Raw genomic sequence first — 27,965 nt, 5'->3', positions numbered from 1 at the left:
AAAGGCAGATGTTTAACCAACTGAACCACCCAGGTGTCCCTTTCTATTTCTTCTTGAGTCAGTTTTGGTAGTTTTTATATTTTTTAGAAATTTTTCATTTCATCTAGGTTATTCCATTTGTTGCTGTACAGTTGTTCATAACAAGCTCTTATATTCATTTTTATTTCCATAAAGAAGAGATAGATCGGGGCAGCCTGAACGGACTAAGGACAAAACAGGATATTATCACATTTTCCTTATTTGCATCAGTGCAGTTAATATTGTTGATGAGTCTTTACTGCTGATTATTGTGCCATATGGCTTGACCGTCCCTGACCTCCCTCCTGAGGCCCAGATCTGACATTCCTGCAGCCTCTTGGATGGCCTTCTCCAGAAGTCTCTCAGATTTCCCACACCTGCCATGACCCCAAAGGCCTCAGTCTGTCCCCAAAACCTTCTCCTTCTTCCTGGTCATCTTAGGGACAGCCTCTTTGTCCCTCAGTCTTCACGGCAGAGCCCTGGACATTTTCTTTTCTAAGTAGGCTCCATGCCCAGCATGGAGCCCAATGCAGGGTTCAAACTCATGACCATGAGATCAAGACCTGGGCTGAGATCAAGAGTTGGATGCTCAACCAACTGACCCACCCAGGTGCCCCAGCCCTGGACCTTTTCCTAAATGCCTCCTTTGCTCCCATTCCCCTCATGGCCCTCCAGCCCCATGGTCTGTTCACTAGGCCTCCTGAGCATCTCTCCCACCTGCTGCCTCCTCCCCTCCCTACAGCAGGCTTTGGTCTAGCCCCATTCTCTTCTGTCCAGATCTCTGGCCTACTGCCTCCCTGGGATCTCTGCCTCCAGTCCTGAGCTGTCCTCCTCAGGAGCACCTTTCTACATCTAACCATGTCCTTTGGCCTCTCAGCTCTGAGTATTCTTCTGATAATTTCCAAGCTCCAAAACATGACCTCAGCGCCCATCCTTGCCTGCTCTGGAGCTATGCTATCTCATCATGGACAAGCTGGTCCAACTGTCTACCCTGATGTCCCCTCAGAGTATGTGTCCCCTGGGCCTCTACTCCCAGAGTAGGGGAGTAGAAGAGAGTGGTCACAGAACCTCCATAGTCACTTCACCCAAGATCTCTGGTGAGGGACTGGTGTTGAGCTTATTAGGTGGAGAGTGGGTAGAGTACAAGGTGTGTTTGTGTGTTGGGGGTGGGTGGGTATTTTGTTTTGTTTTTGCCTTTCAGATTTTTCCCTTCTTGACAGCACATTTTCCTTTCCTCAGCTCCAGGGGTGGGCTCAACTCGCTTAAACCTCTGGCATTGTGAGTAGTAAAATGGTGAGCTCAGGACCCATCCCCATCCAATCAGAGTCACCGCTAGGACTTGCTTGGGAATGTTCGACTCTAGCCCCTTCTTTCTCTGGACAATAAGATATGTGGACCTCAGACTGTGAAGGGGGCTGGCCTGAGGTTAGAGACCACACTCAGAGGAGGTCAGGTCAGGAAAAGCTACAGAGAAATGGAGCCAGACCCCTATAGACATTGAAGACTTCTGGATCAAACTGTACCTGAAGCCCAATTAAAGCCCATAAATTACCATTTCTATGTAGGCCATTTAAGTGAAATTTTTGTTACTTGCAACTAAAACAAAAATCCTAACCTCTCCAGAGTCCCCTCCTTAAGCTAGACACTAGATAGGTATTGAAATTCAAAATATTTAATGATTGGTACTAAACCTGGGCACTGAACAATCAGAATGTACTGCAGGCCACAGAGACGGGCCTGGGTCATGGAAGACCTTGCTGAACTGAGGGGAGGTTGGGGGCAGCCTGGGGAGGGGCGGAGTTGTTAGGCACCCAGAGAAGCTGCTATTTACCAGTTAGCACAGAAGGATTTTGACTTTAATAACCTGTATGGCTGTGTGGTACAAACTAACTGAACGTGAGCCCTTACAAGGGCCCACAGCTGGTCCCGAAATAAGGATTTAGGTCTGAAGGAGCAGTGAATATTGAAGCAAAACAAAACAAAACAAAAAAGCCTGGGACAAGAGTGATAATTGCTTTTCCAAGATGGCCCAGGAAGTGAGGGGGCACGCTGGTGGGAGTTGGGGCAGGCAAGAGGCTCAGGTAATAGACTGCTTCTTCGAGGTTTCCTCAGGGGCCTCCTGGTTCCCCTCTGCCACTTTGGAACTGACACTGGAGCTGACGCTGGAGCTGCCCCTGGATTTGGTCCCAGACGTCCCGCTAAAGACTCTAGAAGAGGACGTGTAGGTGTAGTAGGATTCTGATGTGAGGATGTTGTTGATCTTCCAGCGGAGGATGTTGCAGGCCTTCACCATAACAGGCAACAGGAGGCAGAAGATGATGTAGAGGATCACCAGACCGATAAACACACTGGATGACACCTGCAGACGCCACACAACAGACATGGGTGGGCAGCCTGAGAGCCCCATTCTCCTAACAGGGCAGCTCCTCGGCAGCCACTCACCATGAGGATTAAGAGGGCCCGCTTGGCACTGAGTGGGAGCCCATGGATATGCAACAGGAAGATGAGCTGGTGGTCACAGTATGTGCTCTTGTCCACACCTCTGGGGGGAAGGATGGGGTTCAGCATTGGGGGAGGAGTCGGGCACCCCATAGGAAGCCCCCAACTCTACCTGGGCTACATGCCTGGCTCACCTGTTGCTCACCAACACCTTGAAGAAGAATTCGGGGGCGAAGATGGTATGGGGAATGGTGTCATGGCATGGGGAGTTCTCCAGACACAGCCACCTGGGGACCCAAGTTCAGGCAACGTGCTACAAATCATGCCTAGCATGTGCCAACCTCTGATCTCTCCCTCCAGCCCACAAACTCTGGGTGAGCACCAACTAGATGTAATCTCGTCCCTTCTTCCCTGATTCACTCCTTCATTCATTCATCCAATAAGCCTGACTCCACGCCTACCCTGTGACGGGCTGTTTACTCATTCACGTCCTGTTGCCTTAACATCTCCATCTGTCAATTCCTCCATTACAGTGCAATCGTCTAGATTATGGAGTGTAGATCTATCATGTGCCAACTCCTCATTTATTCCTTGCTGCCTTCATTCCTTCAGCCCACAAATATACCTTGAGTACCTACTAGGTACAAAGTCACATCTCCATTCATTTATGCTTTCCTTTATTCATTTATTCAATAAATATAGGTTGACTACTGACTAGGTACAAGGTGGTTGCTCCATTCATTCATTCACTTCCTTCATTGGCTCATGGTATCATTTTCTTCCTTTCACTGACTCAAAAATATTTATTGAGCCCCTATACATTAATTTGTTCCTCCATTGTTTTATTCATTCATCAAGGACCTCCATTCAAATGTCAATAAATGCCTACCATGAATGAATGAATGAATTCCTTCACTGTCTCGGTCAACAAATACTATGTTTAGTCTATCAGGACCTGGGCCTATAAGGGGGACAGAACCGACAAGAGACAGTGACAGCCCAGGGTGGGGGGAGGTTGGGATGGGGGAGGCACAGAGAGGTGAGGGTGAGAAGAGGCAAAGCACAGGAGGACGTGGGAACCCAGGCCCATTTAGGACGGTGAGAAAAGTCCCCTGGATGAAGGGGCATCTGAACTAAGGCCTGAAGAAAGAATAAGAGGGACCAGCACTGCAGACAAGGAGTCAGCCCCATTTGAGGAACACGAAGGCAGTCAGTCTGGCCTGAAGATCAAGAGGTCTCCCAGAGGGCGCCTGGGTGGCTCAGTTGGTTAAGCCACTGCCTTCGGCTCAGGTCATGATCCTGGAGTCCTGGGATCGAGTCCCGCATCAGGCTCCCTGCTCGGCGGGGAGTCTGCTTCTCCCCCTGACCCTCTTCCCTCTCGTGCTCTCTATCTTTCATTCTCTCTCTCTCAAATAAATAAATAAAATCTTTAAAAAAAAAAAAGAGGTCTCCCAGAGGCAGAAGGGACAACAGCCCAGACAGACTGTGGATAAGGGGACCCGCAGTCAGGCCATGCACTCACTCGATGCCCAAACTCTGATGGGTCATGATGTTGAAGGCCGAGTCCTTGGTGGTCGTTGTGTTCTTGGTGGTCCAGATGAGGCTGTTAGTCCTGTGCAGGACCATGTAACCTCAGTGGGAGGCGGGGGGTGGGGGGCACTGCTGCAGGTGCAGAGAGAGGCCAGCAGTATGAGCAGTGGAAGGACCGGGCAGGGGGAGCCTTAGGAGGGCGGGGCCTGGCAGCAAGGGCGGGCAAGCATTTGTGCCATCCTAGGAGCCTTGAGATACCAGGTGAGTGGTGCTTGCAGCGAGGGTGAGGTCTGTGGCTGGGAAGCAGGAGAGGCCTGCAGAGGAAAGAGGGTGGATTTTGGGCAGGGTCCTGCAGGCATTACTTGTCCAAGGGGCTGTTGAAGCGGTAAATCTCCTCTTCGCTGTATTCCTTGATGGTGTCCATTGTGGGCCCACCGCCTACCACCTTGAGCACGTAGCTGCCGGGTGCAGAGGTGCATGTGCACTGGCTTCAGGGTCCAGAGTCCTGCATCAGCTCTACCACCCACTCCGCACACTCTCCCCTATCCATTCCCACCCCCCCCCCCAAACTCCCGTCAGTCACTGGCTTGGCCACATCTTTACCTGCCCTGAAAACTGCCTGAATCTCCCGTCACCAAGTCTTGGATCAAGAAGAAAGGGTAGAAGACTGTGGGGTGGGAGGGAGGCCAGGAGGAGAAAAAATTAGCTTGGCCCGAGAAGTGGAGGGTGGAGAAGGGGAGGAAGGAGAGATGAGAAGACCGAGGGGAAGAGCAGACGGCGAGTGAGGAAGTGAACGGGCAGTGAGGGAAGGCGGGCCCAGTGGTGGGGGCAGAGGACTGTGAAGGAATGGGGCAAGGGGACTGGACACGCACTATCACGGAAGAGGAAGCAGGGCATCTCGGGGTCAATGTGCACACAGTCGAAGTAGTGTTTGTTTTGCAGGCGGTTGTACTCTAGTGTGTAGGTGATGTCGAAGGCCAGCCGCTTGCCTGGGGGGCAGCCGATGAGCACTGGCACCATCAAGTTGCCCTAGGTGGGAGGAGAAAAGCCTTGCACTGGGGCGCGTGGCAGACACCCCTCCTCCCACACACCTCGCCCCTTCCTGCCAGGCTCATCCTCACCACTGCCATACGACCATTATTACCATTAAAACAATACTCTAAAAAGTGCAAACTATTTATGTCGTTCTTACTGTGTGCAAGGCATGGGTTGATGTTCTAAGTGCTTCAAGCTCAAGTTGAATCCTCAAAAAAACAAGCCTTGTATGGTAGAGACTATTCACATCCCCATGACAGAGATGGCAAATGTGAGGCACAGAGAGGTCAAGCCATTTGTTAATTACCCAAAGCCCCACCTGGAGTGGGTAGAGCTGGAATTGGAACTGAGACATTGGCTCCAGCTGCCTCCAGAAAAAGACACACATCACTATCACCCACACCTATGGGGGAGCCAACTTGTAGGTGTACTGCATGGGGCCCAGGTTGGGCCTGAATTCTCAAATAATAATAGATTGGGGAGGAACCTGGGGTATAGGAGGGAAGTGAAGCTCAGGATGGGGGTCAGAGGTTAGGGAAGTCCCATGACATCATCTTCAAAATGAACAGCCTTTGGCCCATTTCGGGGGTAGGGTCCAAAGGTTTCATCCAATTGTCAAAGGGACATGGACATGCAAAGACTGTGGCATGGGCTTCACAGTGACTGGGGAGAGGGGTTGGTGTCCATAGATTAAGCAAGCACTCCCCATGCTAGGCCTGGGCCCAAGATTTTACACCTATCAGCCACTCATGCACTGGGAGGTCCAATGGGCAGCTCAGATTCAGTCTATCCACAACTCATCTTGGCTAATGGCACCTCATCCCTCCATGTTCAGGCTAAAAGCCTTGTCCTGGACACCTCTCTCTCTCATACCCACAGTCAGTCCATCTAGACATCCTGTTGTCTAGACTTCAAAACAGAGCCATCTCCTCCCCAAACTCCTCAACTCTTTTGCCCTCCCCCCTGCGCCTTGTCTTGCCCAACCTTGTTTCCTCCCTGGTCTCCCTGCTCCTGCCCCTCTCCCCAGTCTATCCCCTGCATGCAGCCTGTGAACGCCTGAGTCCCTCCTTGGCTCCTGGGGCACCATGGCCCACTAGGCCTCACGTGATCTGCCCCCTTACTTCATCTCATCTCTCTCCACTTTCCTCTGGGCACACACGCACATACCCCCACCCACACACTGTGACAAGTTTCACATCCATCCCCATTCCCATTCCTGTTCCTGCCTCTCCTCCGTCCCAGAGCAGCAATTCACTATAAGGACTTCTGCACTTACCTTCCTAGTTTCTTCATGCAAATAAAAGCCAACATGAATATATGTTCTCAATTAGCCTCCTTCATGCTAATGTTTTATACATACTGTTCTGCACCCAGTTTTTTTCTCTTAAGAATAAAATACACTTTGGAGGTATCTGAGTGGTACAGTCAGTTTGGCATCCAACTCTCGGTTTCAGCTCAGGTCTGATCTCAGGGTCATGGGATTGAGCCCTGCATCAGGCTCCACGCTCAGTGTGGAGTCTGCTTGAGTTTCTCTCTCTGCCCCTTCCCCCTGCTCATGCTCCCTCCCTCTCTCTTAAATAAATAAATAGCTCTTAAAAACAAAATAAAATACACTTTGGAAACTATTCCATATCAGTATGTGGAGATCTTCTTTCCCTTTTTTTTTTTTTTACAACTGCATAGTTTTCCATTGCATGGATGTACCATGATTTATTTAACCACTCCCCTATTAACAGACATTTAGGTTGTTTCCAACATTTTGCTGTAACAGGGTGTTGCAGATTAGACTCCTAGAATGGATCCTTTGGGTCAAAAATGAGGTATTAACTTTGACCTTCTGGGGTTATCATTAGAAGGAAAATAATGCATATCACCAAGGCTAGCAGGAAATACTTATTGGAGTGGCTGAGTCAGCCACTCCTCCCTGCTCTCCTTCTCCCCCACAATGAGTTGGGGGCTATTACAACCCTCTCCTTTTTTTTTTTTTAATTTTTATTTTCCTGGGTTATACCAAGCCAGGAGGGAGGATAGCAGGGCCTGTCTGCTGGTGAGTGGGCAAGGAAGTGGGTGAGAACAAGACACCTCGGTCAAGTCCCTCCTTTACCACTTATTAGCTCCTTGGGTTACTCTGAGCAGATGTCTGCACCTCTCTGAGCCTCAGTGTCTGCCTCTGTACAAAAGGGATATTGCATGGGTAAGCAAGTGAAGACCTAAGGACCCACTGGAGTGAACAAAGCACATGTGAGCAGGCAAATGAAGAGCAACATGTGAAAGAAGGGCCCAGTTAGCCCACATGACTTCCTTTGTGCCAACTGGGAACAAAAAGGCCTGTGTCGCAGATGCCTTACTCTTCCGTGCAGAGAAATATTATACATACAAGCCTGGGTGCAACGTACACAACCATAAAGGCAGCCCTTTCTGCAAATACGAAGGATGAAAGGAGTGGGTGGGTGGGTGTGTGGGTGAATGAGCCAAAAGGAAGAAATTATGAATGCACTAGTGGGATTCCCAGGGTGAGCACTCAGAATCAGCCCTGTTGAGACTCAACCCAATCTCCTCCCTCCTGGCACAGGGCCCCATACCCCAAGGTCCAATACTTGCATGCGGGGCCCCTGGTGTGTGTTCTGGAAGCAGTGCCCGACCGCGCCCACCACCTGTGGGTAGAAGCAGGTGATGATGGTGGGTCCCGTGGGCTCAGTCTTTCTCCTCCTCCCGTGTCCCCTCCCCTCCAGTCTTAGACCGAACCTTGACCAACATGGAGGTCTTCATGAGATGATGTCCACTAAGGCCCTGATCAAAGCAAGACCTTTTATCATTGAGCGTAACCTGGGGTTGGGGGCAGAAATGAAGGCGTCAACAGGCCTGCCTGAGGACCCGTGGACAGTTCTAATAGTGCCCTGCCCTGGGCGCTCTGCCCCCACCTCGACACCCCCTCCCCGCTTTATCTCACCCAGAAAAGCACCGAGTTGCGATTAATGAGGACCTTCTGCTTCACCACCGCCTCGATGCAGCCCGGGTCGGCCAGCACCACGCCGAGTTCCACTTTGCTGCTCAGCTCTATGGTGGTGAGCACTACAAGCACAGGGAGGGGTGGGAGGGGTCAAGGCCGCGCGCGTGGGGCGGTGCCCCGCCCCCAGGACTGGCCGACAAGCCCCAGGCCGCAGCCCTCGCCCCGCCCCGGGGACTCCACTCCAGCCTCGCCCACAGACCGCGCTCCGGCCGGAACTGGAACGAGTGCCCGCGGACCGTCAGGAAGACCGAGAAGCGGTAGCTGGTGCCCTTGTCCAGAAAGATGCGCTCGGGCAGCTCGTGCTTGGCCTTGAGGTCGTAGATCTTCTCGTAGCTGGCCATGTCAATGTACACGTTACTTGCGCTCTGCAAGTTGCTAGCCAGATAGAAGTAGTAATCCTGGGGGATGGGATGCGGGGCAGAGTCAGACCGGGGTGGGGACGGGGAGGGGTGTCCTGACGCCGCCTCTCCCCCGACCCCCAACCCTGTCCACGCACCTGGTCCAGTTTCTTGTTCTTCCACCAGCGCCAGGTGGAGTCGTGCACCGGGTCCGCGTATGGCTGGGGGGACGGCCGGCACCGTGAGCTGGGGGCGGGGGTGGTGCGGAGACGGCCCCAGGCAGGTGGCATGCCCAGCCCCTAACCCAAAGCCAAAGCTACCAGACCCTGGCCCGCCCCCCACCCCCCAGCCCTACTTCCAGCTCAACAGCCACCCTCCCAAAGCCATCTCTCCAAAGCTCTGCTTGCCGGCTCCCCGGGAACCCCTTAGCCTCGGACTCTCCCAGGCAGCTCCGCTGCGTTCCAGCTTCGCGGGCCTTGCTTTCTCCTCAGTCCGGTCTCAGATCAGACCGGGCCCCCGCCAGGAGCCCACCTTGTGGTATTTGGAGTGCAGACAAAGCAGGTAGTAGACGAGGCCCTGGTAGACGGCGAGCGAGTTCTCGTCGTGGAAGCCCGAGGGCTCCAGCACGCGCGGCGGGTGCGCCTGGTAGCGCTCCTGGCGCGTGTAGATCTGCGGGTTGGGCAGGTCCCGCAGGCGCATCACGGTGAAGGGGCAGAAGTTGGTGAAGGAGAGCGTCAGGTGGTTCCTGGGCCGCGGCAGTGGGGGAAGAGCGGCTGACTCTTCGCCGCCTGGCGCACCGCGAACCTCCCCCCTACTCATCAGGCCTTCCTCCCACCTCTGCGCTGCTGAATCTCCAAATCTAATCCAGCCCTGACCTTCCTCCTCAGCCTCAGCCCCTGGTGCCCCTGGACAAATCCCCCTGGACGTCCCTGGGTCCCTCAGACCAGAGTTCTGGACCTCATCCTAGACACCCGCCCCTCCCCCCCGCAACTTCTTAAGCCTTCTTCCACCTCCCTTTTCTCCTCGCCCCCTCTCCCAGCTCCTCCTAGCTCCTCCCAGGCTCTTCGGCAGGTGACCAGAAGGATCATTATTGAACGCAGTAAAATCTGGCCATGCAGTCCCTCCTCTTAGTCCCATCATGGCTCCCCAGGACCCTCAAGATGAAGTCCAAGTTCCTCCCTATGATCACCAGGCTCACCTTGTCCACCCTGCCCCCAGCACTGCACTCTGTCTGCGCTGTACACTTCTCTCAGTCTTGAACACCCAATTTCCTTTCCTCCTCAAGGCCTTTGCACATGCGGCTTCCCCTGCCTGGAACCCCTTCTCCATCTTATCACCTGGCTAAATCTCCCTCCCCCTTGAGCTCACAGTGGCTCTCGCACCTCTTCTTCTTTGAAGTTCTCCCTGATGGCACCCGCCTCCCCCAGTCTCGGTCAGGCCCCTCCTTTGAGCTTCCATGGGCGCTAAGCTGGCCCATCCCAGCCCTGAGGATTGCCATTGGGGATGACTTGCTCTCCCTCCTGCAATAGGGGCTTTGTGTGGGCAGCAGGGAGGGCTCCCTGACTACTGCTGCGGTCCAGGGTCTTCCTACCCCCGCCGCTGCAAGAGGTAGTGATTGCCGAGCTGCTGGTACATCAGGAGCTGCTCCACGGGCACAAGCCTCTTGACAAGCCGGCCCTGCTTGTTGTTCATAAGGTACACCAGCTGCCGTGGGGAGGCGGGGCCAGGTAAGTTGCTGTCAGCTAGCCACCCTGCGACTCCCCCACGGCTCCCCGTGACCCCCCACCTGGCACCTGGTACAGTTTGCGGTCTTCGTAGAAGAGGGTGACCATGGTCTCACTGGGGGTGTAGAAAGAGGACTGGTGCATCACCTGTAGGCTGACGTACACCTCCCAGGCTTTGGATGGGAACAGTTTGTACATCCGGTAGCTGCCCTCCAGGAGGTACCAGATCTGGGGGTGCAACAGCCAGATGTGTGTGTGTGTGAGGGCCATGGGGACCTCTGACCCCACCTCTCCCTCTGCGCAGCATGATGGCCCCTGTTCCTTGAGGGTGAGGCTTGAGAGCTCACTTCTAGCCGGGGCCCGGTGAGCTCACACACCTTCTCTGTGTGATGCCATTTCTACTCCCCAGAGCCCGAACCCCTCTGCTTCCAGGCCCCACTTGCTACGATAAATGTCTTCAGTGTTCCAGTCGGCTTGAGTGACTATTACTTGAAACTGAAGCATTCCTAATAGTTATACCCCTCCAGGGTTCCCAGGGGTGGGCCCTATCTTCTCTTCACTCTTTGCACCCTCCAGGGTCTCACCATCCCCCTGGCCTCAGTTTCCCATCTCTGCACGGATACCCACCCCACCACACATTTGACTCTGGACCTCAGTCCCTTCTGAGACTCAACCTGGAGGATCCCCTGCAGCCTTCAGGATGCCCCTCCTCCGTGTGGCCTCCTCTATGAAGCCCTCCCTGACCCACACACACATACACACCCCCAGACTGAACTGGAAATTCAGCCGCACCCCCATTTCTGAACTTCCATAGGTACTGTCTTCCTCCCTGCAGCCCCAACTACTCTGAACTGTCGTCGGACTGGGACTCTGTGAGGACAAGGTCCAGGGCTGACTCAGTCACCACTGTACCCCCAGCACTGGGTCAGGTATACAGTAAGTGCTCAATGTTTATGAAGTGAACCACATGATGGAATGAAAGAGGGTCCCCTCTAGAAATCAGATCATGACTCTGAGTCTTTCACTCTGCTGAAAGACTGGGGGAAAAAAAATGACTTTCTCTTTGAGTTGCAGGGTTCTCAGCTATAAATGGAGCTTCTGCTGCCCTTCTCTGGAATCCCTGAGGGCATCTCCTCCCCTGAACCCCTTTACCTGTGACAGGGGAAGAAGGGAGACCCCTGGGGTTTGGCGAGAGGAGCAGAGTAGCCCACCTCCTCAGTCTCTGTGACAATAGCCATGTCCCCGTGGAACGAGTTGACCAGGTACTTAATGGACTGCTCCTTGGGGAAATCCACCAAGTAGATGAAGTTTTCATTGTTGTAGCTGCAAAGGGCAGAGATCGGAGCCAGGGACACCCAGGTGAGGCTCCTGCAGGATATCAGCTTCCCTCAACTCCAGGCCTAACAGTACCCAAGACCCATTTACTCCGCTTTCTGCTAACCTTGTGAGAATATACCTGGAAGCCTGGGTGACCTGCCCACCTGTCAACAGGAACATTTGGCCAACGGAGCGCTTTGCCAACAGCCCATGGAGCTGACTCGGGGGCCCCAAAGTTCCTGAGGGGTGCAAAGTGTCCTAACCTTTCCCCCTGACAATGCCCTTCACATAGGTTGGGCCCTGACATCAGGTTTCATTTAAGAAAGGCCTCCCAGAACTTTAAAACGTCAGCTTCCCCATCCCAGCCCTGACCACCACAGCTCGTGTTTTCCCCATCACAATCCTGAGAACTTCTGGACTTGCGCATGCTCTGAAAACCTGATGACTTCAGAAAGGGCCCCCACCTGATGGGACCGGGAGAGGCAGAATAGGCCCAGCCCCATACCTCTGCAGGAGGAAATTGCCCCAGATGAACAGCAGGTTGTTATACGGGTTGTAGAACATGCCCTTGGGTACCATTGGGAAGTTGGTGTAAGACTCTGTCCCTAGAATCATCAGAAACTCCAGGCCTCGAGCTGGCTGGGACACAGGCAGAGTGGACACAGCAGTGAGGGAAGGGTCATCTGGACCTCTCCTGGCCCTCATCCACCTTTGAGACCCCCTCTGCCTTCCCTTCCTACCATCAGGGATGAATTCTGGGATGGTGTAGACGATGACCAGGTTATCACTGACTACAGCCGGGGAGAACACAGCAAAATCTTCTGAGGCTCTGAGCTTTCAAAACCTGAAACTGGGCAAGTCACCAGCTCCCCAAGCCCTCCAAAAAACCCTCGAATTTGGGCCTGTTAGCCCTTAGAGTTTCTTTATATGAATATGGTAGGGCACAGGACTTGCCTCCTCTGACTTCTTGGCTGGAGAGTACAGTGCACAGCCTATACAACTGTACATAGCAGCCCTATTCTCTGTTCAGTTAAAATAAATAAAATTAAAATAAAATAAAATAAATAAAATAAAATAAAATAATAAAATAAAATAAAATAAAATAAAATAAAAAAATCTCCTTATTGTGAGCCACAGGGTCCTTCCAGATTTGGCTTCTGCCCACCTCTCCAATCTCCCTCCCTCCCCATTCCCCCTCTGTTCCAATTATATTTTTTCTTCTGTTCCTCCATCCCACCAAGCCCATTCTCTACCACTACCTCTTACCCAGGAGTGATGTGAACAACATTTCCCTCCCCCTGTCTGTTGAGCACAGATCCCGCAGACAGGCACGAAGTTCACAATCTGGGCTCCTGCCCCTTCCCATGCAGCCCCCCACAATATCCCAATTACCCAAGTCGTAGCTGACCACCTGGAAATACTTCCTGGTGGTGGGGTCTTGGATCTCCACCAGCATCATTAATATGTAGTCACCAGCAATGAATACGGCCCAGGTTATGGAGCAGTTGTCAACTGGACAGGAAGAGGGAGGTCCAGAGCAGCCCTGGACTCACCCCTCTCCATGTCTCTTGTAACCTATCCCTGTGACTCTCCACCCCTCCCAAGACACCACTGTTCTTTCCCATGACCTCTCCCACCCTTCCCTGCTCTCCCACACTCTTGATCCCCCCACCTGCCTGCCACAGACCCCTCTGGGATCTAGGTACCTTGTATCCCTTCGCACACAGACCGCTGCTTGGGCAGCAACTTGAAGGACACACGACCATCTGTGGAGCAAGGCAGGTCCATGCTCAGGCCCTTCCCAGTCTGTCTGGCATCCCACCACACCAGGTCTCCAATCGACAAGGGTGTGGTGCCCGTGCCTCCCGCCCCCTTAGTTGTGGGACTTCCAGGGACGAGTCTCACCCCCAACCTGACAGTCACTCACACCTGGCCTTCCACTATGGGTCCCTCTGGTCACAGTAATTTGTTCAGGTCTAGGCACTGACCCAGAATGGGCCAATCAGAGTACAACCAGTGTTCATGCTAGAGCTAATGGAAGAGGCTGCTTTCATTCTTTTGGGGTAACTCAAACTGGTTGGAGATGTGAGCCCCAACTTCCTGGACCATCTTCAACCCCCAAGAGAGGAGTATCTACCTGAAAATGAAGCCAAATCTCAGGGTTCATAATAAAAACCCTTTTAGAGCAACCACTGTGTCCCTAGCACTGCCCTAAGACCTTTACACATGCCAATTTACTTAATCTTTATATCAACCCAAAGAGGCAGGTACTGGTATTATCATTAACCCCATTTTGCAAATGAGGAAAACGAGACCAAAAAGAGAGGTTAAATCACCTGTCCAAAACCACAGGTGACTTGGGTTAGGTGTGTTCAAGCAATCTCTCTCTTTGCTATAATTACTATGCTATACTACCTTGCCAAGATATAGACAGAGTCCTAATGATATAACCAGTGGGCCCCTGGATCTGGCCATGCCTGAAGTTGGACTCTGGTCTTCTCATTTATTAAGTCCACAAATATGCCTAAATGATTTTTGAATTAGGCTTCTGTCCTTTGAAACCAAACAGATCATGAAAGATATATAACACACTCAAGTCCTACTCCACAAATGCAAAACCCATCCCTACTCACAGGGACAACCTCCAGCCTGGGACACCTCCTGAAGGCATCTGGTGAGGGATGAGGGCCAGAGGTTGGAATTCTTGGAGGCATGAGGCTATAGAGGGGTCTCTTGGACTGCCAGAGGCCCCCGTCCTTACCTGTGATGGTCCCAAAATGGACATAGCCTTCCCGCTTGCCAGTCGTGAGGGCCATGATGTACTCTGAGCCATTGCTATGGAAATGCACAGGGCACAGCCTCTTGATGCACTCATTGGCCAGGACACGAACCCAGCTCCCTGTAGGGGCCAGCATGGAACCTCAGACCCAGGTCTATAGACCTGGGACCTGACCCCCATCCATATGGCTATTCAGTGTGGTGTCTGAGGGGCCATTGGCATAGGGCCCAGCTGCCTTTGGGAAAATCTCCCCTTGCTCATACTCTGTCGATGAGGTACAGATTGAGCTAACCCTACCCTTGTATTCCCCTGGTCAGAGTAAAGGGTTCAGCTGGGCATGTGACCAAGCTAGACCAATCAGAGACAGTACCAGCTTGCCACTACTAAAGAAGAGATGCTCTTCCCTGGGGCCCCTGAGAGGATAAAAGTCCATAGATGCTAGATGGAGGGGGGAATCACCATGGCTGCCACGAGGAGAGGCCTAAGCTTCAGTGAGCGCCTAGATCCAACTGTACCTGAAACCAACTGCTCCTGGGTTTTTCATCTATCTAAACCCTTTCTTTGACTTAAGTCCATTTTAATTTGGTTCCTCCTACTGTGAAATGTTCTAAGTAAGAAAGGGACGAAAATGAAGCTGTTGGGAATAAGCCTTAATGAAATATAGGTTATAATACAAGTTTCTGTGACCCTATAAAATGAAATTTCTCATTTATGGGGGGGGGGGGGAGCTAAGGACCAGGAGGGTTTGGGTATCATTTAAAAGATAAGGTTAAATCAAAAGTCTCTTTTTCCTCTGTGATCAGTCACCTTCGTGGCTTTTCCTCTCCAACTGCTCATCCCACTTTCTCTGTCTGCCTTTCTCTCTGACTCTCCATACCTCTCTCCCACCCCCCAAACTGCTCCTTTGCTATGCATGTCTCTTAGCCTGTCTTCCTCTGTCTTTCTGACTGTGTGTGTGTGTGTGTGTGTGTGTGTGTGCGCGCGCGCGCACGCGCGCGCCTGCCTCTCTCTCTCTCTCTCTCTCTCTCTCTCTCCCTTCCCTCTCACGCCTCCCTCTCCCCTCTGCTGGTTCATAGGTCCAGAGGAAAGCCTTACCCCAGCATATAGAGGGTAGGAGAAGGCCATTTAGGGTGGGTGGGGATGATCAAGGACCTCAGAAAGTCCCTCTAACACACCCCTCCCCACCCATGGAAATTCCAATCCCGGGTGCTTCCAGTGGACAGGTTCACTGGGGTGCCCTCCCTGGGGCTCCCACAGGCAGGAACCCTTCCCCGAGATGCCAGGGACCCCTCACCACTGCCGCGGTTGCTCTCGTGGAGGGTGAGATAGGTGCCCGTAAAATAGTAGACAAGCTGGTTCTGCCGAATGAAGAGAGTGCTCTCGGTGGCAATGGCATCATAGATGGTGGCAGTAAAACTGGCCTGAGGGCAGTAGAAGGAGCCTACCCAGCAACTGTCAATGTTCAACTGCAGGAGAGCAGAGTCAGTGGTGAGCAGGTTCACCTTGGCTTCAGCCCCCACATCCTGCCTTGGGAAGAGGGACACCTGCTCTGACAACTGCTTGGGATGGACACAGGCAGCTGCCCCCAGGGCACCTTCCCTGCTCACCATGAAGTAGTACCTTGTGGCCACACTTCCCCAACATGGGTCAGGGAGGCAGGTGACCCAAGCCAGAGGCAGTTGGGACTTTGTGTGCTCCCTAGAGTTTGGCAGTGCACAGCATACTCAACAGCACACATCAATCTCTGTTCCCCAGGCCAGAGTCAGATCCCAAAGGTCTCATGTTTGGCCCAACCACCCTATTTTACCTTGGACACAACTGGCTGTCAGGCTGACATGCTCTGAACTCACTGACCAATCACTAACACTGGCGATATCATAGACTAACAGTGGGGAAGCACCATTAATGGAGGATTCTTGACTAAAAGAATCTAAATTTAATCAAGCTTCTAGAGCTCAGTACCAGTTTATAGGCAATAATTCCATGGGGTGTTATGTACCAAATTGTGTCCCCACCCCCAATTTATATGTTGAATCCCTAACCCTGCCATTAAGGAGAAAATTAAGGTCCAATGAGGTCATAAAGATGGGTCCCTAATCCTATTGGACTGGTGTCCTTATGAGAAGAGGAAGAGACACCAGAGATCTCTCTCTCTCCACAGGTGAGCACAGAAAAGGCACAAACTGAGAAGACACTTGCAAGCTGAGGAGAGGCCTCCCCAGAAACCACCCTCCTGACAACTTGATCTTGGACTTCCAGCCTCAGAACTGTGAGACGATACATGTTTGTTTCAGACACACAGTCTGTGGTATTTTGTTATGGCAGCCTGAGCAGACTACTACATAGGGTCAGAGGAACAAGTTAACCAATTCCATGAAGAAGCAAGCAGCTAAATTCTATAGGACAAAAGGCCTGGTTTCTCCAATTGCCTGAGAAAAGGTGGTAGATGAGGGGAAGGAGGTGGAGTGGGGAGCAGACTTACAGGTGAGAAGAGTATTAAGAGACCTAACTAAACGCAATGTGTTGATCCTGATTCAAACCAACTTTAAAAGACATTTTTAGAAGACATACAATGGCCAACAGACACATGAGAAGATGCTCAACATCACTCATCATCAGGAAAATGCAAATCAAAACCACAGGAAGATATCACCTCACAACTGTCAGAATGGCTAAAATCAACAACACAAGAAACAACAAGTGTTGGGGAGGATGTGGAGAAAAAAGAACCCTCTGGGGTGCCCGGCTCACTCAGTCAGTAGAGCAAGCAACTCTTGATATTGGGGTTGTGAGTTCGAGCCCCATGTTGGGTGTAGAGATTACTTAAAAATAAAATCTTAAAAAAAAAAAAAAGAGGACCCCTCATGCACTGTTGGTGGTAATGCACACTGGTGCAGCCAGTGTAGAAAACAGTATGGAGGTTCCTCAAAAAATTAAAAGTAGAGTTACCATATGATCCAGTATAATTTCACTATTGGGTATTTCCCCAAAGAATAGGAAAACACTAATTTGAAAAGATATACGCACCCTTATGTTTACTGAGCATTATTCATAATAGCCAAGATATAGAAGCAACCCAAGTGTCCATCGACTGATGAATGGATAAGGAAGATTGGTATATATATTGCAATGGAATATTACTCAGCCATAAAAAATGAGATCTTGCCATTTGTGACAATATGGATGGACCTACAGGGTGTTATTTTAAGTGAAATAAGTTTGGACAGAAGAAGACAAATACCATATGATTTCACTTATATGTGGAATCTAAAAAAAAAAATGAATAAACAAACAAACAAACAGAAAGCAGAATCAGATCCATAAATACAGAGAACAAACTGATGGTTGCCAGAGGGCAGGGGTAGGAGGATGAGCAAAATGGGCGAAGGGGAGTGGGAGATACAGGCTTCCAGTCAGGGAATGAATGAGTCACAGGAATAAAAGGTAGAGCACAGGGAACACAGTCAATGGTACTGTAATAGTGCTGTATGGGGACAGATGGTAGCTACACAATGTATAAACTTGCTGAATCACTATGTTGTACATTTAATACTAATGTAACATTGTGTCAACTATATTCAAATAAAAAATTTCTTTTAATTTTTAAAAAAATTTTAAAAGATTTCATTTATGTATTTGAAAGGGAGAGAGAGTGAGCAAGAGAGAGAGAACAAGCAGGGAAGAGGGAGAAGCAGGCTCCCTGCTGAGCAAGGAGCTGGATGTGGGGCTCAATCCCAGGACCCTGAGATCATGACCTGAGCTGATGGCAGATGCTTAACCGACTGAGCCACCTAGGCACCCCCAAATAAAAAAAAAAAAGATTTAAGACATTTTTAGATAATTGGGGAATACTGACTCTGGCCCTGTTAGATGATATGAAAGGGTTCTAGCTACTTTTGCTGGGTATCACAACTGCATTGTGGTTTTGTTTTTGTCGAGTACTCATTCTGTGTCTGGCTGATGTTAACTTATACCAAACTCACGATGATTCTATGAGGTGAGTATAAAGATTATGTGCATTTTCCAGATGGGACAAATGGGGAATCTGAGGCCCGGGTAGGTGAAATGACTTGGCCCAGGGTCACATAGCCAGGAGTGGCTGAACCTGGCTCTGAAGCCAGAGCGTCTGGCTGCAGTCTTACATCTTCCCTTCCTGCTGGCTGCCTCTCATGGGGGCTGCTATGTCTTTAGGGACTCTTTCCACAGCCCCAGACGCCACCTTATTTTAGAGGCTGAGGCCCAGCACCCTTCAAGAAACCCCAGCCCACCCACCACCTGCCCTGCACCACTCACCTCCACAAGAAAGAAGTCGGTGAAGCTGGTGTCTGTCAGCAGGACGGACTTCTCATCAGGAATGCCACCCAGGATGAGCACAGGTGCCTGGTCCACAGTGTGCCACAGGGCCCTCGATGGGACATTCATGAAGTACCGGGGTATCAGATTGAAGATCTGGTGGGGCAGGGGGAGGAGGGGGCAAGTGGGGATGGAAGGAGGGCTGCTCAACATTCCCCTTGCCCCCCCCATGGCGCCACCTCATGGCCACACTGTGTGTTCAGTTAAGTGCCTGCTGAATGCATGCATGCACCGTGACGAAGGAGACTATGGGTGCAGGAGTCAGGCTGACATTGTTTCAAGTCTCGTTCCATAGCTGCATGCTGGGAGACTGGGGGCAAATGGCTCCATCCCTTGGGGGCCTCAGTGTTCTCCTCCTGAAAATGGGTTTGTGTGAGTGTCTTCCCTCACAGGGTCATTGTGAGGACTGAACGTGGTTGCACATTTAGTGGAGCGCTTCACCTGGGGCCTGGTGCAAGGGGAGCACTCTGGAAGTGGGGTCTGCCACTTATCTGGGAAGTCACTGGGGCCCCAGCCCACTGTCTTTAACCCACGTTTTCTACCATGTTTCTCTACTCTCTGGGCCCCTTACCTCATTTCCCACAGTGAAATGGAGTGTGTTGTCTTGCTGTCTCTGCAAGAAGCCGTTGATGTTCACCTGAAATCTGGGAGGAGGTGTGGACAAGCACAGGCGAGGGTTCCAGTGTCGGGGGCTCCTACCATAGCTCACAATCACCTCCTTACCCTCTTCCTTCCCTTGGGTCTCCTCCTGGCTTCTTGGGGGATCTGGAGATTAGGAAGTCCCTCCCAGAGTCTACCCCCTGTCCCAGGCTTGGGAAAGGGCACCTTTTATTGGGAATGAAGGGCCCCAGGCCATTGCTGCTGACATCCACACGCATGACCACGCTGCCATTCTTGATGGGCATGGGCGTGTACCAGCTCATGACACACACCTCCTCTGCGGTGCACTGCTCTGCTGGTAGACAGTGGGCACTGAGGTTACTGGGGCCTCCCAAGGGTGCCTTCCAGGCCATAGTCCCCTGGGATCTCCCTGCACCTCCCCAGGCCCCCTCTAGGCCATGGACCCCACTGGGGCCTTTGTGTGGCCCTATCTAGGCCACGGACCCTGCTGAGGCCTCCCTGTGCCCCCTTCCAGGTCACAGAGCCCCCTGTGGCATCCCCAAAACTCCCACAACCCCGCCAGGCCATGGGCTCCTCTGAGGATGTCAGCCTCCCCCTCAAGGTCATGGACTCTGCTAAGGCCCCCAGCAAGCTCCTCCAGGTGCCCCCCAAGCCCACCTTTGCTGCGGAAGGGGGCTGCCTCCATCTGGATCTGCAGCTGCTCTATCTTCCACTGATGGAAGTTGACTGGGGACTGGAAGGTCACCAGCACCACGGGCTTCAGCCCCGTCAGGTGGCCCTTGCGGACCTGGGCCTCGGAGGACTGAGGGCAAGATGGCCCCACAGGTGTGTACTTAGGAGAGGCTCTGGGTACCCCTGCCTTGAGCCCATCTTCTTAGACTAGGTGGGAGAACAGACTCTCCACCACGGGAAGGTCAGAGAACACGGTCTAGGTTCGGGGTTGGGGTGGGGACAGGTCAGGCTAGGAGACAGGCAGAGGGGCTAGGTGCTGTGAGGGAGTCACAGGAGGAGGTAAGGCCAGAGCCACGGTCTTCAGACAGGATTTGGATGGAGGGAATGCACAGGGAACAGCATGGGATAAGCAAACGTGGGCAGGTGGGGATGAATCTGGCACCCAGAGCTACGAGGAGCCTCTTCCCTCACTTCAGGGGTTCCCAGTCCCACTCTTGAGGCTTCCATCCTCTCTGCAGAAATTTGACTCTCTACCACCCTTCCCCTCCCACCCCCCCACCCCCCCGGTCAAAGGATAGCCAGGTTTTGGAGCTGGAGCCTGTGGGTGAGGGTGGCACAGGGCAGTTACACAGAAAGGAACAGGTAAGGAGCAAGAGGAGATAGCCAGGGACAGCCTCCCAGAGATTCCAGAGTCCTGGCTGGGTGGAGAAAGAGAGGCAGGGCTTACAGTTGAGAAGAAAGGAGGGAAGGAGAAGGGTGTACCAGGTGTACAGAACAGCATAGGAAAGGCGTAGAGGCATCTCCAAGAGAAGGCTGCACTCAAGCAGCCCTCTTGGGTGGGGGGTAGGCTGTGAGACCAGGGAGAGAGATTTAATGGGTTCAACCAGGGGCGCCTGGCTGACTCAGTCGGTTGAGCATCTGCCTTCAGCTCAGGTCATGATCCCGTAGTCAGGGTCCTCAGGTGGAGCTCCACATCAGGCTCCCTGCTCAGTGGGAAATCTCCCTCTCTCTCTGCGCCTCCCCCCACTGGCGCGTGTATGCGTGCGCACACCTTTATGTGTATGTCTCAAATTAATAAATAAAATCTTTAGAAAAAATAATGGGCCCAACCACCTTTGCACAGGCCTTCATTGGCTCAGCCAGGGCTCTTTCAACCCTGCCAACAGCACCTGTCCCAGCCCTACTTCTGGGTTTTTCTTTTTTTTTTTAAGTAGGCCCCACGCCCAGCATGGAGTCCAAGAGGGGGCTTGAACTCACAACCCTGAGATCAAGACCTGAGCTGCGATCAAGAGTCAGATGCTTAACAGACTGAGCCACCCAGGAGCCCCTTGGGTTTTTCAACCACACAGCTGCAGGTGTCAGTGAGGCGGGGCTCTCCCGTTGGTGCCAAAGTGGCCCTGGTCCTGTCCACCCTCAACTCCTGCCTAGACCACCGGACAGCCTCCTCACTGTCTCCCTGCCCCCCCTCCCCCCAGCAGGGGAGCCTGGGAACACCTGAATCAGATTAGGCGCTCCTTTGCTCAGAACCTTCTCATGGTTCCATCTCACTCAGAGCGGGGGCCGAGTCCTCGCTCTGCCTGGGGTCACTTCCCTGCCCTGTCTCCTCCCACTGTGCCCTCACTCATGGCTCCTTACACACAGCAGCCTCTGTCCTACTTCAGGACCATTGCGCTCTTTGTGCTAGCCTCTCCTGTGGCCTGGGGTGCTTTCCTCCAGTCTCCTCAGTCGTCCCTTTTCATCACTCAGGTCTCTGCTCAAGCCTCTTCAGAGAACTTCCCCAACCATCCTGTAACACTTTCTTTTCTAATATATAAAATATTTTATTTTCTTCTTTGCACTGATTAGTTTTCAGAAATTATTTTATATATTTTATGTATTTACTTGCTGATTGCTTCCCTGGTGGCCTGAATCCATAACAAAAACCTGCCCTGCTGAGCAGGAAGCCTGATGTGGGGCTCCATCCCAGGACCAGAAGATCATGACCTGAGCCAAAGCCATGCTGTTAATCATTATATAGCCCATGTTGTAAAAAAAAAAGGGGAGGGGGGAGATCTGACTCATTGTAGGTGTTGAATGGCCAGATAAAGGTATTATTATCACACTTTTACAGATGAGGAGAGAAGGTTCATGGGGTAAAACTGCCTGCTCAGGGTCACACTCTACAAACTTGTTGTTAGCATTCACTCGAGCTCTTTCTATGAACCAGACACTTGCTAAGTGCTTCACACATGTTTAATAATTTTGTGAAGCAGGTATGATCACTATTGAAACCTTGATAAGGATGAGGAAACTTTGATACAGAGACATTAAGTAATTTTCCAGAGATTACACAGTTATTATGTAGCAGAGCTGGGATTTGAACCCAGGCAGCCTAGCTTCAGAGCCCAAACTATCAATTATCATGCCACACTTCCTCCAAGTAAATGTTAGTCAGTGGCAGATTCAAACCCAGGTCTGCTGCCTCCAGAACTTCAGTTCTAGACTACAACATTCTACTGTCCTCAAAAGCTTACTTGAGCAGGGCGCCTGGGTGGCTCAGTTGGTTAAGCGACTGCCTTCAGCTCAGGTCATGATCCTGGAGTCCCTGGATCGAGTCCTGCATCGGGCTCCCTGCTCAGCAGGGAGTCTGCTTCTCCCTCTGACCCTCCCCCCATCTCATGTGCTTTCTCTCTCATTCTCTCTGTCTCTCAAATAAATAAATAAAATCTTAAAAAAAAAAAAAGCTTACTTGAGCCAAAACAATCTTGGAAAAGAACAACAAAGTTGGAGGACTCAAACTTTCTGACTTGAAAACTTACTACAAATCCACAGGAATCAAGACTATGTGATACTGGTATATGGGCAGACACATAGAGCAATGGAATGGAATTATACCCAGAAATAAACCTTTACAGTTATGGTCAATTGATTTCTGTTGTTGTTGTTGTTTTTAAGATTTTATTTATTTATTTATTTATTATTTATTTGAGAGAGAGAGAATGAGCAGTAAGGAGGGGCAGAGGGAAAGAGAGAGAAGCAGACTCCCTGCTGAACAGGAAGCCTGATGTGGGCTCGATGCCAGGACCTGAAGATCATGACCTGAGCCAAAGGCAGATGCTTCACCGACTGAGCCACCCAGGAGGCCTGGTCAATTGATTTCTGACAAGAGTGCCAAGACAATTCATTTATACACATGGTAATGGGATAACAGGATATTCACATGCAAAGTTGGACCCCTACCTCACACCACACACACAAAAAATAACTCAAAATGGATCAAAGACCTAAACATAAGAGCTAAAACTAAAAAACTCTCAGAAGAAAACATGGAAGTCAATCTTCATGACCCAGGCACAGCCTTCTTAGACAACACCAAAAGCAGAAGCAACAAAAGAAAAACACTGATAAATTGGACTTCATCAAGGTTAAAAACATTGGTGCTATTTCATGGTCGGTGAATTACACTTCAGTAAACATAAAACCTTTGTGCTTTAAAGGACACCATCAAGAAAATGAAAAGACAACCCATAGAATGTGACAAAATATTTACAAATCATACATCTGATAAGCAACTAGTATCCAGAATATATAAGGAAATTTTACAATGCAACAATAGAAAGACAACCCAATTTGGCAAAGGATTTGGATAGATATTTCTCCAAAGAAGATAAATAAGTTAAGAGTGAGCATATGTTTAACATCAGGAGTCATGAGGGAAATGTAACTCAAAACCACAATGAGATACCACCTCACACCCACATCTTTTGGCTATAACCAAAAGATGAACAAGTGTTGGTGAAGATACAGAGAAACTAGTACCATCCCTCATACATTGCTGATGGGAATGGAAAATGATCCAATTGCTTTGGAGAGCAATCAGGCAGTTCCTCGGAAGTGAAACAGAGTTAACATTAAGACCCAGCAATTCCATTTGTAGGCATTTACCTAAGAGAACTGAAAACATATGTCCACAGAAAAACTTGTGCACACATTTATAACAGCATTGTCCATAATAGCCACTCCCACAAAATGGAAATAACCCAAATCTCCATCAATTAATGAATGGATAAATGAAATGTAGCACATCCTTACAATTAAATATTATTCAGTCATTAAAAGGGAAACACTCAGGGCGCCTGGGTGGCTCAGTTGTTAAGCATCTACCTTTCGCTCAGGTCATGATCCCAGGGTCCTGGGATGAAGCCCCGCATTGGGCATCCTGCTCCACAGGAGGCCTGCTTCTCCCTCTCCCACTCCCCCTGCTTTTGTTCCTGCTCTCGCTCTCTTGCTCTGTCAAATAAATAAAATCTTAATAAATAAATAGATAGATAGATAGATAGATAGATAGATAGATAGATAGATAAATAAAAGGGAAACGCTGATACATGCTACAGCATAGGCAAGCCTTGAAAATGTGTTGAGTGAAAGAAGCCAGGCACAAAAGGCATTACCTCTTGGACAACTCCATTTATATGAAATGTCCAGAATAAGTAAATTCATAGGAACAGAAAGTAGATCAGTAGTCTCCAGAGACTGAAGGATGGGGGTACTGGGTTTCTTTATAGGGTGATGAATGTGGTCTGTAATTAGTGGTAATGGTTGCACAACTTTGTTAATATACTAAAAACTATTAAACTGTACACTTTAAATGGAGAATTTTATGATATATGAGTTACATCTCAATCTTTTAAAAAGATTTATCTATTTATTTTGGAGAGAAAGAGAGAAGGGAAAGGGGAGGAAGAGGATGAGAGGGAGAGAGAGCCCCAATCCGACTCTACCCTGAGAGTGGAGCAGAGGCGAGTCTCAGTACCAAGTCAAAACCAAGAGTCAGACGCTCAACCTACTGCGCCACCCAGGCACCCCATCTCAATTTTTTTAATGGCAAAAAAAAAGCTTACTTGAGCACCTACTATGTGCCTGGTGGGATACTGGGAATCCTCTTGAATCCTTAGGGTCCCCAAGGTCTGGTGGTGCCACCACTATTAAAATGTTAGAGATTGGGGAAGCTGAGGGCCACACAGAATGAGCTCACCCCCGCTGCACTCACTTACCTCTCCATTGCAGGAGTAGTTGATCTTCAGGTAGTATGGGAAGCTCAGGTATTTCTGCAAGAAAAGGTTGGGCAAATGTCCAGAGCCCAGTAGGGTGCAGATCTATGACCTCTCCCATTCACCTGACCCCAGTCCCCTCACCTCGCCCTGGTCGGTGGGTACATCCACCAGCGGGCTGAACACATTGTCCACTGTCTCCAGGGGCTCTTGATCGAAGAAGCGGTCGCTCATGCCATTTTTGCCTACCGTCTCGAACTTGTTCAGGACAACCTGCCAGGTGCACTCCTGGACATCCTGGATCGCCCACAGCCTCCACGATGCCAATAGCACCGCCAGTAGTGCCCACAGCGCCCGCAGGACTCGGAGTTTCGGCCACGCAGGGCCAGCAGGGTACATCGCGGGGGGCAGCGTGCAACGTGACTCGAACCTGGAGAAGGGGGTCAACACCTGCCAGCCAGACTGCGCCCAAGAGCCACCTTCCGAGATCCTACCGAGTTCCTGCGCTTCGCCCAGCCCCTGCTCCTGGCTCCACCTCTACTCAGACTTCTGGCCCCACCCTTGCTCTTACTCTTGCTCCTGGCCTCGCCCCCGCCCTTGCTCCTGGCCCCGCCCCTGCACTTGCTCCTGGCCCCGCCCCTGCACTTGCTCCCGGCCCCGCCTCTGCACTGGCTCTTGGCCCCGCCCCCGCTCTTGCTTCTGGCCCCGCCCCTGCTCTTGCTCCTGGTTCCGTTTCTGCTCCAGATTTCGCCCTTGACACAGATGCTGCATCTGCTCCTATTCTGGATCCCACCTCTATTTTTACTCCAGGTCCCTCCTCTACTCTTGCTCCTTGACACGCCCCTGCTCCTAGTTTCACCCCGCCTCCTCGCCTCACCCCTTATCCTTGCCCCATACTTGTTCTCTGCTCCGCCTCTGCTCTGCATCCCGCCCCTACTCTTCACCGGGTCTCGGTTTCTGTTTCTGGCTTTGGCTGTGCCGCATCTATTTTCCCCAGTCCTGCTACTCTCTCTGGTCGTGCACTTGCACTTGCACCTGCACCTGGCTCCGCCCCCACCTCTTGCCCCGTCCCCCCACTTCTCTTCGCATCTCCGCTTTCTCCTGACCCGGGCCCTACCCTGGTACCGGGTCCTGTATCTAGCCTCTCCTTTCTCCGGTTCCTGGGCCCAGACTTTCTCCACGCCCCGCCCCTTTCCCTGTCCCCGCCCCTGTTTCTCTCCTGGAGCTTGCTCCTGGGTCGGCTTCCCTTCCTTGCCCCGCCCCCGTTCCTGTAGCTGTCCCTGTTCTTCGACCCGCCCCTTATTGATTCGCCTTTTCCCCCGGTCTTCGGAGAGCGGTCCTTCTTGAGCCTGCCCCTCACCCCGCCCCCTCGTAGAACCACGCCCATTCTCCTTAGATACCCTCTCTCTGCCTCGGGATCTCTCCTCGCCACTGGCCTTCCCCTCGCTCCGCGCCTTCTCCTCTCCCTGCCCCTTTTTCTCGTTCCACGCGGGCGCTATCTTGTCGGCCAGCGTCTTCTCGGTCCTCACCTTTCCCCCGAACCGCGACATCTTTTGGTCCCACTCTCCCTTTCCACCCTTTTCCATACCCCGGACAGCTACCGGTTCCACGTCCCGCCTCTTATAGCCCCGCCCCTACTCATCTCCTCGCTTCTTCTCTTAGCCTCTACTTGCTCGTCGCCCCGCCCTTTCTCCACCCCTCCCCTCCTTTGCTCGGTCCCTCCACTCCCCTCCCTCTCTCCTGCTTCTCCCCTTCTCGCCTCCCCCTCCTCCTTCCCCTTCTCTCCGCCCCCCGCCCCCCGCATCCCTCCCTGGGGTGGCCCCAGGCACCTCCCTCTTCTCCCCCGCCCCGCGGTACCAGTCACTTAGTTGAAACCGGTCAACCGTCGCTTGGCCGCTCCAGTCCCGCCCCTCTTGCCCGGTTTCAAAATGGCCTCCCACACTTCCACAACCGATTTCCGCCTGTCCCGAGGCCCGTCCGCCCCGCGCGCCCGTCTCCACGGTAACGCTCGTCCCAAACGGCGCCTGCGACTTGGCGGCGTGGTGAAAGCGGTGCTCGACACCCTGGCGCCCGGGGCCTGGCGGGCTGAGGGTGCTGGAGACAAGAGTTTGTGATTGGAGGGTCTTCAGGGAGTTCCTACCGGTTGTTCTGGAAGCCATCACTCGTCCTCTGCCGCATCAGGCTTTTATATCTAAAAAAATCTCTTAAAAAACGTTTGGTCTCCTTGTGGGAATTAATCTGACTGCGGCTTAACACCCTGCTCTACACAGCAGGGGCACAAGCAAACCATCTCATAGAGTTGTGGGGAGCCTGTAAGATAACACGTGAAGAATGCCTGGCGGAAATACTCAATAGAGTAATAATTTTCATTTGTATTCTGATGCCCCACAGTTAAGGATTCAGACCATGGCTTTTCGATGAACTGCAGAGCTGACTTTAGCCTAAATCCATGATTTTCATACTTTAGCGTGCATTAGACTCACCGGAAGAGCTTGTTAAACACGTTGTCGGGCTCCACCGCCCAGAGTTTGATTCAGGAGCTCTGAGGTGGGGCTGGAGAAGTTGTATTTCTGGCAAGTTTTCAGGTGATGCGGATACTGATGGTCTGGGGACCACACCTGGAGAACCAGTGCGCTAAAGCAAGCCCTCTGTGTAGCCCCCGGGACCTCAGGGAAATACCCAGCTGGTTCCCAGAGTCCTGCCTAGTCTCATCCCGGTGCCATTCCTATCCAGCTCATCTCCTTTCTCCCTATAGACCTGTGTAGTCTACAGCCCAGTCTCACGGAGGGACTCGCATACCCTTGATCAGGATTGTTCCCTCTCTCCTCCACACTGTGTCCATGCAGTAACACCCTTTGGAACACTACTCCCTACTTTGTCACTGGCTGACCACTTTCCTTACCTGGGGTCTTGTCTGTAAGATATGACCAGTCCCATCCCTCCTCTGAACACACTAGACTGTGACTGCTTCCCACTGAATCACAGGCTCCATGAGGGCAAGGCCTAGAGCTTTCTCCATCACTGTTCCCAACTCTGTCCAACACAGCACAGAGTAGATATTCTATGTAAGTGGGTTGATGGAAGTCTATGCCCCCCCGC

The 27,965-nt window shown here is 51.7% G+C and overlaps 1 protein-coding gene across 19 annotated transcripts; it reads right to left on the bottom strand.

Moving 5' to 3' along the window:
- Positions 1-6: 6 nt before the first annotated feature.
- CATSPERG (cation channel sperm associated auxiliary subunit gamma) lies at positions 7-26,566 on the bottom strand. Of its 19 annotated transcripts, none has more exons than XM_027619622.2 (30): positions 25,764-26,566; positions 25,011-25,296; positions 24,870-24,923; positions 24,729-24,797; positions 19,822-19,966; positions 19,369-19,498; positions 19,115-19,187; positions 18,484-18,639; positions 15,485-15,656; positions 14,173-14,310; positions 13,118-13,177; positions 12,804-12,923; positions 12,152-12,202; positions 11,917-12,046; positions 11,306-11,417; positions 10,164-10,322; positions 9,962-10,074; positions 8,902-9,115; positions 8,529-8,591; positions 8,232-8,430; positions 7,973-8,094; positions 7,768-7,848; positions 7,620-7,676; positions 4,860-5,016; positions 4,591-4,654; positions 4,350-4,475; positions 3,980-4,069; positions 2,652-2,744; positions 2,461-2,560; positions 7-2,377 (listed from the first exon to the last, which is right to left on the bottom strand). In XM_027619622.2, exons 1-30 carry the CDS (start codon positions 26,450-26,452, stop codon positions 2,096-2,098), a joined length of 4,305 nt encoding a protein of 1,434 aa, XP_027475423.2. In that variant the 5' UTR covers positions 26,453-26,566; the 3' UTR covers positions 7-2,095. The 19 variants fall into 19 exon arrangements, 17 of the variants coding, with proteins under 17 accessions (XP_027475423.2, XP_027475425.2, XP_027475426.2 ...); XM_027619624.2 differs by having other exon boundaries at positions 4,350-4,445; XM_027619625.2 differs by having other exon boundaries at positions 12,152-12,166.
- Between the last annotated feature and the right edge of the window lie 1,399 nt (positions 26,567-27,965).

The sequence above is a fragment of the Zalophus californianus genome, chromosome 17, assembly GCF_009762305.2.
Source record: "Zalophus californianus isolate mZalCal1 chromosome 17, mZalCal1.pri.v2, whole genome shotgun sequence".
Lineage (NCBI taxonomy): Eukaryota > Metazoa > Chordata > Mammalia > Carnivora > Otariidae > Zalophus > Zalophus californianus.
The sequence above is the reverse complement of the archived record's forward strand: the minus strand, read 5'-3'. Positions and strand labels throughout refer to the sequence as shown.

Excerpts from the sequence above, each read along its gene's own strand:
- CATSPERG (XM_027619622.2), bottom strand. The coding sequence starts at position 26,452 with ATGGAAAAGGGTGGAAAGGGAGAGTGGGACCAAAAGATGTCGCGGTTC. Across the intron at positions 7,849-7,972 it reads GCAACTCGGTGCTTTTCTGG|GTTACGCTCAATGATAAAAG; the intron begins GTGAGATAAAGC and ends CCCCAACCCCAG. Across the intron at positions 4,070-4,349 it reads TTCAACAGCCCCTTGGACAA|GACTAACAGCCTCATCTGGA; the intron begins GTAATGCCTGCA and ends GGTCCTGCACAG.